Raw genomic sequence first — 12,208 nt, 5'->3', positions numbered from 1 at the left:
AATAAAGATATGCGTAAAGAGACATCATCCAGAATGAGAGAAAAATGGTTCTCATGTTCCCACGTCCAATGCCAACGCAAAATCAAATATTTAAAAACATCGTAGGCTACAGTAAGGCCAATGGCTGCAATAGCAGAACTTCAACTGATCTAAAACTGTATTAGTGAGCCATGGGACGGACTATGATGGAGTCACTGCAGAAGAGCGCAGTGCATGACAAGTGTATGGTCAGGTATAATATGAATGCCTAATGTTCCACCTGTAGCCTATCTTTAGATCTAGTTTTTCTATTGTGTTATTGACTATGTTTGTTTATGTGTAACTCTGTGTTGTTGTTTTTGTCGCACTGCGTTGCTTTATCTTGGCCAGGTCGCAGTTGTAAATGAGAACTTGTTCTCAACTGGCCTACCTGGTTAAATAGAGGTGAAATGATGTTTTTTTTTAATTAAATAGTCAGAATGAACAGTGGACGGGTGGTGAATAGTCTTTTAGCATTTTCCAGCGTTCAATAAAGTGCAGAAGATGTCCAAACTGATGCATAACGGCGCATAGCTTTCTGGAAGCATGAGCGAGGCCACTGTCCAATATAATGTAGGCTTCAAAACGAAGGACTCTTTAGGCTACTTCTAGATGTACACTTTCTTCCTTTATAAAGCCATTTGCTTTAGATGTGTGCTCCTTTGCCCTTTTTATCGATTGCACTTTTTATCGTTTTTTTCCCCGTGCATATTTATAATTTGACTACGCGTCTCGCAATAGGTTATCATATTGATGTTCCGTCAGCGAATTATTACTGGTCAATTATTTGGCGGAAATTAAACCAGGGTCGTTCTGCCAGCATGTCACTTTTTTCCCTTTGGTACTGTTTAGCCCTAAAGAGAACGTATATAAACATCCATGCGTAAAGAACAACCCTGTCCAGACATATTTGGATAATGCGTTGCGCCATTCAGAGATGCACTTTGTAGCCTACTCTGTAACGGAACCTGTTTCTGATTTTAGGGTACATTAGGAGCTAAGAGTCATTTTTATTTATACTGTACAATAATTGTATTTTGTAAACACATCCAGATACTCAGCTAATTTGTGTGATGACTTTTTTTAGGGATGGGAGAGATTCTCCTTAAAACTTATTTGTATGGCTGTGGACAGGTCGAGGTCATAGGGACAGTAGTCTATTACGCCCAGCCTTACATCGTTGCATAACAAAAGTAGGCTGTAATGACGGGACTATAAAAGTATTGACTTTAAAAGTGTGCGATTTTCTCTCAATTGATACAGCTCATGCCATAATAGGGGTCCAAGGCAGGTTGGAATCATTTGCATACAGGGAGGGGCCATTGAATCTGGTCACAATATGAACGAAGATAAGACACATTTTATTACCATGTGTAGACGCAACAAATCTCGATCAGATAGTGATCATATCGTCTTGATCGGCTAGAGAGAGATAAGCTTGACTCGAAACACATTGAGGCTGTGATTTCTATTTAGTGATATATAATCATTTTGTTCTTTGTAGATAACCTTTAGGATTGGTGGTCGGGTACAAGGTTGCTTGTATGCTGGTTATTAGAAGTTTTTAGTTGAAATGTGTTATTGAAAGAAAACTTTTAAATCTTGGAAGAGAACCACTTTCTTCCTTCTCAAACAAATAACTTGTTGTCTGGTGTATAGGATGGTCATTTAATTCATATTAATTTGAGATGTGTTATCCAGTATATTTTCTAAAGTGCTCTATTAAACTGTGCTGCCATTGTTCCTGTCTCCTTACAGCTTCTGACAGCTCCTGACAGCTTCTAACAAGCTTCTGACAGCTTCTGACAGCTTCTGAAGCTTCTGACCAGCTCCTGACATCTCCTGACAGCTTCTGACCAGCTTCTGACAGCTTCTGACCAGCTTCTGACAAGCTTCTGACAGCTTCTGACCAGCTCCTGACAGCTTCTGACAGCTTCTGACAGCTCCTGACAAGCTACATTTGTATAGACAATCAGAAAGGCTCTCTAACCAGTATCTGTGCAGCATGACAGTTTGTGATTATTCTGCCTTACAAATTGGGACTTTGCGACACTTTTCAGTTTATTACTAACCCCTCTTATGGCCATTCAGTGCCACCATGTGGTTCTAATATGTTATGGCTATCACTACTACCAGTGTCCAATATTTTTTTACACGTGTTTTATATCTAGAAATGAAAACACAACAATTATAAAACAGTGCATCAACTCATCATTTCATAAAGATCACAAAATCCAGCATTATATTTTGCACATCATGGAACACTTCAAAAGCTTCCTCCCTCTTTGGAAAATCATTTCAATGCTGTATTCACAAGAACATTAAACTATTGACCCCTACTCCTTTAACTCCAGATCATACCCTATCTCCCAGTCCCATCCATCCCAGTCACAGCGTTCCTGCTTGTCTCTATGTGCTCTGTCAGTGACTGTGAACGTTATTGCTATGTGGTGGCATGGGCAGAACAGTCCTCCCATAATATGGCATGCCGAAGGCTGGGCTCTTTCCCGCTAGGTGGAGGTGGTGATGGTGGAGGTGATGAAGGTTTTCCACCTCCACAAACTGCCTGAGGTGGAACAGCAGGGTTAACTTCCTGGTCATGGCCCTGAGGGAGAAGAAGAAGAGGAGGAAGAAGCAGCAGCAGAAGCAGAAGGGAGAGAGAGAATAGGAATATATTACATATCATGACTGTCCCTGAACAGATGCCATGACCATTGAAAGGTAAACATATACTTTTTTTCTGCTGTCCACGCTCTGCATGAGATTGATTGATTTTGACAATATTTTACCACTGACAGTATAGGTCTACATCAGCTTTACATAGACACTCCTCTGTGATGGCTCCTATATGGCTCAGGTGATAGAGCATGGCACTAGAAACGCCAAGGTTGTGGGTAAAAGCGTCTGATAAATGGCATACAGTACTATACAGTACATCATACTACCTGAGGGCGAAGAAGGAAGCCAGGAGTTCTGAGAGGATGAAGAGGAGGTAGATGGAGTGGACGGCCCTCTCCAGAGGGAGGATGATGATGTCCTCGTCAGTCAGGAAGAAGAGTAAAATGGGCAGCTGGAACAGGAAGGAGATGAGCCAGAACCCAGCCAGCTCTGGCACCTGATCAGAGAGGGAGGAACACAGAGAAAGAGACTGACGCGACAGAGTGGGAGAGACATAGAGAGAAAGAGACATACACACGGATGTATGACGACACACACAGACACACACACAGTCAGAGACTCAGTGGGGCGACCTAGCCAAGAGTGCGCGCAGTGGGAATGTTTACACATCTACTCACACGGGGTACTTAAACAGGCACTGTATCAGATCAGATATTCATTGAGTTTGTGGGAGAGGGGGAAGACAGTGAAGGAGAGAGGGGGAGAGGAGATGCGTTTCCAGAGAGGAAGCTAGATTCAGTTACCTTCTCTTTGAGGTTTCCGATATAGCCCAGATAGAGCCTGGTGATTTCACAGATGGTAAGCAGAACCACTCCAGTCACAAGTAGAGCCTGGTAGTACCCAGGCAGGTAATACAACTATGACAAGAAAGACATATTGTATTATTGATCTAGGTACTCCATACATAATACATTGAGCGTTGGGAAACCTTGGGGAAACCTCTGTGAAGTCAGTAGGGAAAAAGCCACCTTTAGATCCAGCATGAGAACAGCAGAGACCCACCAGCATGGGAAATAGAATATGTTGAAGTACAGGATCATCTGAAGGGGTAGGTGAGACACCAACTCATTGACTGGAATATAAAAACATAAAACAATTTATATTTGAAGCTTAGCAATTTTAATTATACGAATGCTTTCCTGAATATACAAACTCTCCAAAAATATATCAAATACTTTCCTAAAACAAAACCCCCAAAAATATTTGACACAGGCATTATACAGCATACAGTACTCCCTATATTATAGCAGGCAACAGGCCTACCTGTTTTATCATCCTGGTCCTTGTTGTAGTCACTGCTAAAGTCCCCTGTCCTGTTGTTAGTGAACACGGACCCACCGACAGAGGCCAGGCCCATCCGTAGGTTCTGGGGTATGGGGGAGTAGAACACAGGCATTGTGGTCCAATACAACCATGTACCACTACCACTCTGTGTGTGTCCAGAAAAATTTACGTTATTCTTAAACGAATAGAAACAAAATTGGTGTGTAGAAACAGAAGACAGAGTGTGTGTGTCCCTGATTGAGGACTACAGGGATTAGTCAGTTAACCAGACAGCAGCGTCTGCTAATCAGATTATCAGAGTGGTGGGAGGAGGAAGACAGGAGATTAGCACCCTAGACAGACCTAGGAGCTCTGGCTGTGATCAGTGTCTCTGTCTGTATTTTATTATTAGGGTTTAATATGTGGGAGTAGAAAGTATGATGGCAATCAGCGGTTTTCAGATGTCAAATTTAACATTGACAGTGAGAAAACTGAAAATATACTGAACAAAAATATAAATGCAACAATTTCAATGATTTTAGTAAGTTACAGGTGAAGAAGCCGGATATGGAGGACTTGGGCTGGCGTGGTTACACATGGTCTGCGGTTGTGAGGACGGTTGGACGTTCTGCTAAATTCTCTAAAACAACGTTGGAGGCGGCTTTTGCTAAAGAAATGAACATTCAATTCTCTGGAAATAGCTCTGGTGGACATTCCTGCAGTCAGCATGCCAATTGCATGCTCCCTCAAAACTTGAGAGATCTGTGGCATTGTGTTGTGTGACAAAAATGCACATTTTAGTGGCATTTTATTGCACCCAGCACCTGTGTAATAATGCTGTTTAATCAGCTTCTTGATATGGCACACTTGTCAGGTGGATGGATTATCTTGGCAAAGAAGAAATGCTCACTAACAAGGGTGTAAACACATGAGAGAAATACGCTTTTTTGTGTGCGTATGGAACATTTCAGGGATCTTTTATTTCAGCTCATGAAACATGGGACCAACACTTTACATGTTGCGTTTATATTTTTGTTCAGTATACATAAAACAATACACTGAAATAGGTTCAGGATTAATGAAGGTAATCTTTGAAGTCAACATTACCTTTTTGGTACGCTAACTGCTATCGTTACCTGCTGAAACTCTACTGTACAACGTTTTGTTTGGATGGAAGACAGCATATTATACCACAGAGTCAGCATGAGACACATTCTACGTAACTTGTTTAAACTTTTATTGACAAATGTATATTTTAAAAAGAGACCGTGTGGTAGGCTCTGCACAGCTGCACCGAGTCGTTTGTTCTCAAATTAGGGCCTGGCTCATGTTGTGGCCTTGGGACCCCTCTCGTCATCTGTGACTGGATGCAGTGACGGAGCCTGGCCACCAGATCTCATTCTGCTCACAACTCGTCCCTGGGGGCTCTCAGGGGAAAGTGTTGAAACTCCTCTGGCACCTCCTCTCCCTTCTGAGATCTCTTGTAGAAACCCAGAGAGTCCAGCAGGCTACTGATCTCATCCACCTTCATCTTCTTCACAGGGACAGTCTGATACAACACACACAAAATGCTTACATTCAGTACAGGCAAGCGACCATGATAACAATAATAACCATAATATCAAGAATAACCATGACAATAATGACTATCATGCAACAGGTTCACAAAAGACAGGAGTTAACATCACATTCTCTTTAACTGTTTCAGACTACACTGATATGCTCTTGTTTTTTCCTTGTGTAATGTCTTCTTGCAATAGTTAATTATCCCTCCCTAATCTTGTCAGGCTTGAGTCAAGCTCAGGAAAATAGATGTTATTTCCCCAAGCATTTTGCTGATAATCTTTGTCTGACACGTACAGTAGATGACATGTAACACCTTGAATGGGAATCCATATCTGACCTGAACAACCTCATCCTTATCATCATAGAAGATCAGACGTGGATTCTTCTCCTCTCCTGAATCATATTCCAGGTTGTGACTTCAGTGGAAAGGAGGATCAAGGAAAAAACACAATATCCTGAAGACATATTAAACCCAGTCCTGGACTAACCATCTTCTTCAATGAAGATTCTCCATAAAGCATTCTCTGATGTTCATTCTCTGATTCTCCAATTTAAGTTCAGGACTAGGCTCATTCTCTGCCTGTAGAATAGAAGAACAATCTACTTCTGGATATATTTCCAGTGAGATCAAACATCATTAAACACTGACACATGATGGTTTCAAATAACTATGTTTCCCAAAGGCCTGGTTAGACACATTTGTGGTTTGAGGCTAATTCATGCTGGTATAAAACTGGGCTGTCGCTAACACAAATTGTCTTGTTTATCTGGGAGGTTGTGAGAAAATACAAAAAGGCTTTGTAACCATATGAGGTAATGACAACTCAGAGCTGTTCAATGCAGACTTGATCTGACAAGAAGCGATCAGCCTGTTACAAATCTACATAGTAACCACAATAAAATGCTACTGCAATGCCCATAACTCTATTTGAAATCTCCACAGAAACCACAACAGAAGGATACTACAATGCCCATCGCTCCATAAGGAACATATAGAGCGCAGGCATCTTCTTGATGGCTCATCCAACCACACTTGGAGCCTGAGGGAAAGAGGAACAGACAATGAGCATTCATCATTCACCACGACCACCATGTCAAATGTGCTTCACTACAGTTAGTGTAGCCTTCATGTGTTAACAATAAATACGTGTCCTGCTCCGAAGTATGACGTTTAACCAAGGTAAGTACAGTCATTTCACTAATTGAATCACCACATCGGTTCACATGTAAGACTTACCTTTAGTATGCCCTTGGCTATTACAGGTCTCTCTTCAATAGCTGTATCTGTGACATCTTCTTCAGTCATTCCTGTGGCAGAAAAGGCCAGCGTGAGCAACAAAAAGGCCCACATGTTCGAGCCTAAACCTTGCTTCTTGAGTCTTCAGTGGAGTTCTTTCGACAAATGATAGAAAATTACCTTGGGGGTGACACTAGACCCCTATGCTCAGGTTGGACTGAACCAGGATGCAGGGCTGAGGGGGGGAGAGGGTCCCTTGAAAAATGTTTTCCTATTTTTTTGGGGGGGGGTTATACTCAATGACAGACATTTTGGGGAATTGTCACCAGATGGTAATAGTACTTGTTCCACTTGCAATGGTTTGGATATAAATAAAGATGTTAATGAACACTTTCAATCAGGGTTGAAACCCCCTGCCTAACTCCGCAAAAGGTCCTCTGTCTCTGTAGTGGTCCACGTAACCCTTCAGCGCACCTGTGTCCTTATCACCTTTTCCCAGGGCAGGATGCTGGTGAAAACGCACCTCATGGCACACTGCAGTGCATTTACTACAACTTGTTATACCTATATGTATGACGGTAAAATACACGCTAAACCGTGTACTACAGAGAATAGGCAAACATAGTTAAACAAAATAGATTGAGAGAACTTTCTCCATTTCCCCACCAATAAATACTACATTAAATGGAACAGTATTACATTTTAGCCATTTAGCAGACACTCTTATCCAGAGCGACTTACAGTAGTGAATGCATACATTTCATACATTTTTTTCTCCGTACTGGTCCCCCGTGGGAATCGAACCCGCAACCCTGGCGTTGCAAACACCATGCTCTACCAACTGAGCCACACAGAACCTAGTATAGCTGCAGCATGTCAGGTTAAAGTAAATGGTTACATTAAATAAGCATGCCTTTAATCCTAGAAGTTTTCTTAAGATGCAGTCCAATCCCATGACAACAATACAGTATATGACAAAAGACAAGTGTCTTTAAATAGTAAAACCTGTGCTTTGACTCTGTCTAGTAAATCAGCAGAATGTACACTAGGTCACCCCTAGGGGGCACTAACAACTGCTTCTTATTTCCTGGTAGAATTTGCGGGTAAAATGTACTTCCAAATCCTAGCCACAGACAATTATGTTTCCAACAAAAATAAACCATGCCGGATTGGAATGCTGAAGCAAGACCATCTATCTTCCTATATTTTCCAGGCTTGGTCCTTGGAACTTGAGGTTCAGTCCCTACACTTGAACCTCAATGTGTGAAAGCGATGATGTGTCAGATGACAGAGCAGTCCCCAATTTAGAAGAGTTTACCAGAGTTTCATCCCCTTGGCTGTGGCCGCAAATCCACAGCCCAAACCGAACAGAACGGAACAGGCCCCTTCCAGCACAGCCTTCATTTGGAAAAGAGTTTACAGCTTTGTCTAATGAACCCAGACGTGTTTCTCGCCATGTACATTTTCCAGACAAAATTGAGTAGCAGAACAATCAACTTACAATTCATTTCAAAAAATAGAAAGGGGGAGAAAGAGAGGAGAAGAAAACAGAGTAAGAAAGAGAGAGAAAGAAGATAAAAGAGAGAGATGAGAGAGAAATAGAGAAAGAAGAAAACAGTAAGAGAGAAAGAGCGAAAGAGAAAGAGCAAAAGAGAGAAAAGGTGAGAGAAAAAGAGAGAAGATGGGGTGGGCTATCCTTGGCATGCCTCTGTGAGATTAGTACTGTTTATGTGTAGATGCATACCATATGTACTCTCCCTGTGTGTGGTGTAGTGTAGGGCTGCAGTGAGATACAGTAGGTCAGATGGTGATCACTAATTCATGTGAAAAGACAGGGAAAGAAATGCAGTTAAGAGTTATACACACACACACACACACCACACACACACACACCTCCATTCATATCATATACAAACCTATCATATCATGTCATATCCTGTTCCCCATTCAACATACACACCTACAATCATGTCATATCCTGTTCCCCATAAAACATACACACACCTCCATTCATGTAATATAATACACACACCTCCATTCATATCATATCCTGTTCCCCATTCAACATACACACACCTTCACTCATATCATCCACACACACGTCAAATCATTTCATATCCTGTTCCCCTTTCAAAATACCTCCATTCATATCATAGCCTGTTCCCCATTCAACATACACACACCTTCATTCATATCACACACACACACACACACACGTAAAATTATTTCATATCCTGTTCCCCTTTCAAAAAACCTCCATTCATATCATATCCTGTTCCCCTTTCAACATAAAATTTAGCCCAGTGTCTGTATGCCCCTATATGTGGCAAATCACCATCAGTTTTGTCAAATCTCAGAGTATCGCACCATAATCAAACATAGTATACTTATTTAGGACCGCAGGTATGTCCTTAGCACGTGATCAGACCAGGGACAACCCATGGGCCCTAGTGCTGCCTTATACAGGTATATAGTAACAGAACCTAAAGCAGGATCAAACATCCACCTCAATAAGACTCTTCCCTACCTCCTTCCTATGATGTCAGTGTGAGTATAATAACCTCCCAGCATGCCGTCCTGTACACCGTGCATAATGTTGGAAACCAAATGGAAGGCCCTCTCTCTTCTCCCAGCACGCCGTCCTGTACACCGTGCACAATGTTGGAAACCAAACGGAAGGCCCCCTCTCTTCTCCCAACAGGGCCGGTTCTGCAGGCCCCTGTCTCTCCCTCTCTGTGTGTGTATATATATATGTTTGTGTGGGTCCATCCTGTCTCCTGCCTTAGAGTCCTCACACTCAGCAGTCACCGTAGCTTGTTATACAGACACTAATGTGGCACTGCGGCGGTTGGGAAGCTTTCCCTACAGTAACAGGGGTTGTGTTTTTGATTCTGTCTGGACCCTCAGTGCTGCAGAGGAACTAAGGCATCCCTCCATGTCTCTGTCTGCTGCCTGTAAACCGGTAAAACATTGTAGTAGTAGGATGGTAAGGGTAGGTCATGAAACAGGGTTGCACACCAGGGGGGGGACGGGACTAGTCATTAGTCTCCACAGCTACACAAAAGGTCGAGAGTACACTGGGGAGACCATGGGGGGGATTGACATCATGGCGGATGCGGGAGCTTTGTGATGATCGATGTCCTGTCCAGCCGCTGACTCTGTCAGAGAGGCTATGGGACAGATTACCACTGCCCCCTCTGATATCAGGCTGCTAATGGAAAACACATGGCTGTGTGTGTGCTAAATACATGGTTGGGACACACACACACACCAGCCAGGTCGCTCAAGATCCACAATGAAATTCAATGTCGGTCCAGGTAAGCAGCACATTGTTGTACCTGGTGGAAGTCATCTCCCAGTGAGTGCTGTTTACTATAAAGTAGTCTTGGGTTTAGCCGCAAACTCTCATGTTCAAGCCTAATGCTAGGGACACATTTTTTATGTTTTGGTTTTAACCCTATCCCAAACATTAACCCTTAACCATTTGGAATTAATGCCTAAACCCTCGAAATGTGATGTTTATGGACAAATGTCGGATACTGCAGTGAGACAGAGCTTGTTAGACACACTAACGGTTTTGACTTGAGGTTATTTTGAATAATAATATAAACACATAATGAGCTCTGGATCCTCCAGAAAAGTCCTGTACCTCGGGCCTAAAACAGTCCAGCCCGGTAAAGGAGTTCAGGGAACTCAAGTGACCTTAGTCACGCAATGTTTGTCCGTTCATACAAGTGTAGCGTAAACCCAGTATCAAGCATACAATCAAAATAACAATTATTTTGCCACACAACCATAAAGCGTATCAAATCTTAATAAGTCCTCAACTACAACTAACTACATAAATCATCACGGTATACATCACCCCAAAACAAATGAAATACCGTTACAACCTTTTTGTATGTCAGTCGGTCAGTCAGACAATCCAATCCGCCAACAGCGGAGAAAGGCCACGAAGAACAGCGGAGATGTGTAGTCCAACAGACACAGAGTGGATCCGATCCTGGGTAAACTTGCTATTAGGCTCCAAAGCACACTTTTAAATACAACAAAACAAACAGAAGAGAAGCTTCGGAACTGAGGGTTGAACACACCCTCGTTCGCGTCTCCATCATAACCCCAGTTTTACGCAGCTAATGCTGGCTATTTAATTGGGAATTAAAGGGGAAGCGCCCTATTGGAAGGAGAAGCACTGAGACGGTTCAGACAAATTCAGGGCCGTCAAACACCCCCTCCCCTGGAAAAAGCCGACCATTGCCCTGGAAGTCACATCTTGGTCTGGGAAACCGAGAAAAGTCTCAATTTTCTCTTCAAAGATATCCAGGACCTTGCGGCGCTCAATCTCCTCCAATTCCTCAGCCGAGGGGTAACAGGCCTTAAGGCGTGAGACATGGACAACGCGCATATCTTCACCTGTGTCCTCTTTCACCACTCGGTAGTTCAGAGGGCCCATCTGCTCCACAATCCTATATGGTCCTTGCATTTAGGAGTGAGCTTGGCCAAGAAGAATTGTTCAGCTTTTGAGTAAGGATGAGAGCGAAGCCACACTCGATCACGAAGCTGGAACTGCATGTCTCGTCTGTTCTTATCATAATTTCTCTTCTGCTTGAGTCGAGCCTGGATCATGTTCTTTGAGACAAGAGCTCTCAAGTCGTGGAGATGGACTACCTGGTCATAGCATGCAGAATCTGGAGTAAGCTGCTGGGGCTGTAGCACCATATCCAAAGGTCCTTATAGGGGAAGACTCAGATTCAGCTCTGCACAGCAGAATTCAGAGCAAATCGAAACTCGTGAAGGTGCTTGTCCTGGGTCCCTACATAGGAAGCAACCATTAAATCGAACCTTGAAGACACTCTCTCCATGAGGTTGGTCTGTGGGTGATAGGCCGTGGGCAACTTCTGTCTCAGGTTCCATATTTGGCAGGTCTCCTCAAAGAGATCAGAGACGAATTGGGAACCTCGATCAGACAGGATGTAAATCAGGCACTCCCCAGTGGGTCAGGATCTCTTTCGTAAGGATGTTAGAGATGGTCCTCGCTGTGGCCTGACGGAGGGCAAAGAGCTCCACCCACTTGGAATAGTAATCAACAAAAACAAGCATGTACACATTCTGATTGGAGCTTCTAGGAAATGGACCCATCTAATACACTCCTAACATTTCCCAAGGTTGGGTAACCACCATTTGCTGCAACTTGCCAGCAGGCTTTCTACCTTCTGGTTTGTACATTTGGCAAACCTGACAGTTTCGGATGTGTGACTTCACATCCATGCTCAGATGTTGCCAGTACAGTAATGCTTGCAACCGCTTGTAGGTTTTGAACCTGCCCAAATGACCATCTAATGGGTCTTCATGGAAATGTTGCAGCAGTTGAAGGCGTAGAGTTTCAGGTATGTATATTTGGTAGAGTGGTCTGTGAGGTAGTTGTACAACTCGGTAGACTGTCTT

The 12,208-nt window shown here is 43.0% G+C and overlaps 2 protein-coding genes across 2 annotated transcripts; both read right to left on the bottom strand.

Moving 5' to 3' along the window:
• Window positions 1-2,212: 2,212 nt before the first annotated feature.
• On the bottom strand, window positions 2,213-5,055 carry zgc:112294 (transmembrane protein 17A). Its single transcript, XM_014160016.3, has 5 exons — window positions 3,961-5,055; window positions 3,666-3,769; window positions 3,441-3,554; window positions 2,964-3,133; window positions 2,213-2,623 (listed from the first exon to the last, which is right to left on the bottom strand). Exons 1-5 carry the CDS (start codon window positions 4,091-4,093, stop codon window positions 2,440-2,442), a joined length of 705 nt encoding a protein of 234 aa, XP_014015491.1. The 5' UTR covers window positions 4,094-5,055; the 3' UTR covers window positions 2,213-2,439.
• A 167-nt stretch (window positions 5,056-5,222) lies between these two features.
• selenoe (selenoprotein e) lies at window positions 5,223-6,910 on the bottom strand. The gene is given in 4 exon segments (NM_001195782.1): window positions 5,223-5,509; window positions 5,864-5,942; window positions 6,490-6,566; window positions 6,764-6,910. Coding segments are annotated over 4 exon segments (414 nt in total). The 5' UTR covers window positions 6,878-6,910; the 3' UTR covers window positions 5,223-5,365.
• Window positions 6,911-12,208: the final 5,298 nt, after the last annotated feature.

The sequence above is a fragment of the Salmo salar genome, chromosome 20 (genome assembly GCF_965601325.2).
Source record: "Salmo salar chromosome 20, fSalSal1, whole genome shotgun sequence".
Lineage (NCBI taxonomy): Eukaryota > Metazoa > Chordata > Actinopteri > Salmoniformes > Salmonidae > Salmo > Salmo salar.
This window is presented reverse-complemented; position numbering and strand designations above follow the sequence as displayed.

Excerpts from the sequence above, each read along its gene's own strand:
- zgc:112294 (XM_014160016.3), bottom strand. The coding sequence starts at position 4,093 with ATGCCTGTGTTCTACTCCCCCATACCCCAGAACCTACGGATGGGCCTG. Across the intron at positions 3,770-3,960 it reads GGACCAGGATGATAAAACAG|TCAATGAGTTGGTGTCTCAC; the intron begins GTAGGCCTGTTG and ends TTTATATTCCAG. Across the intron at positions 2,624-2,963 it reads GCTTCCTTCTTCGCCCTCAG|GGCCATGACCAGGAAGTTAA; the intron begins GTAGTATGATGT and ends CTTCTCCCTCAG.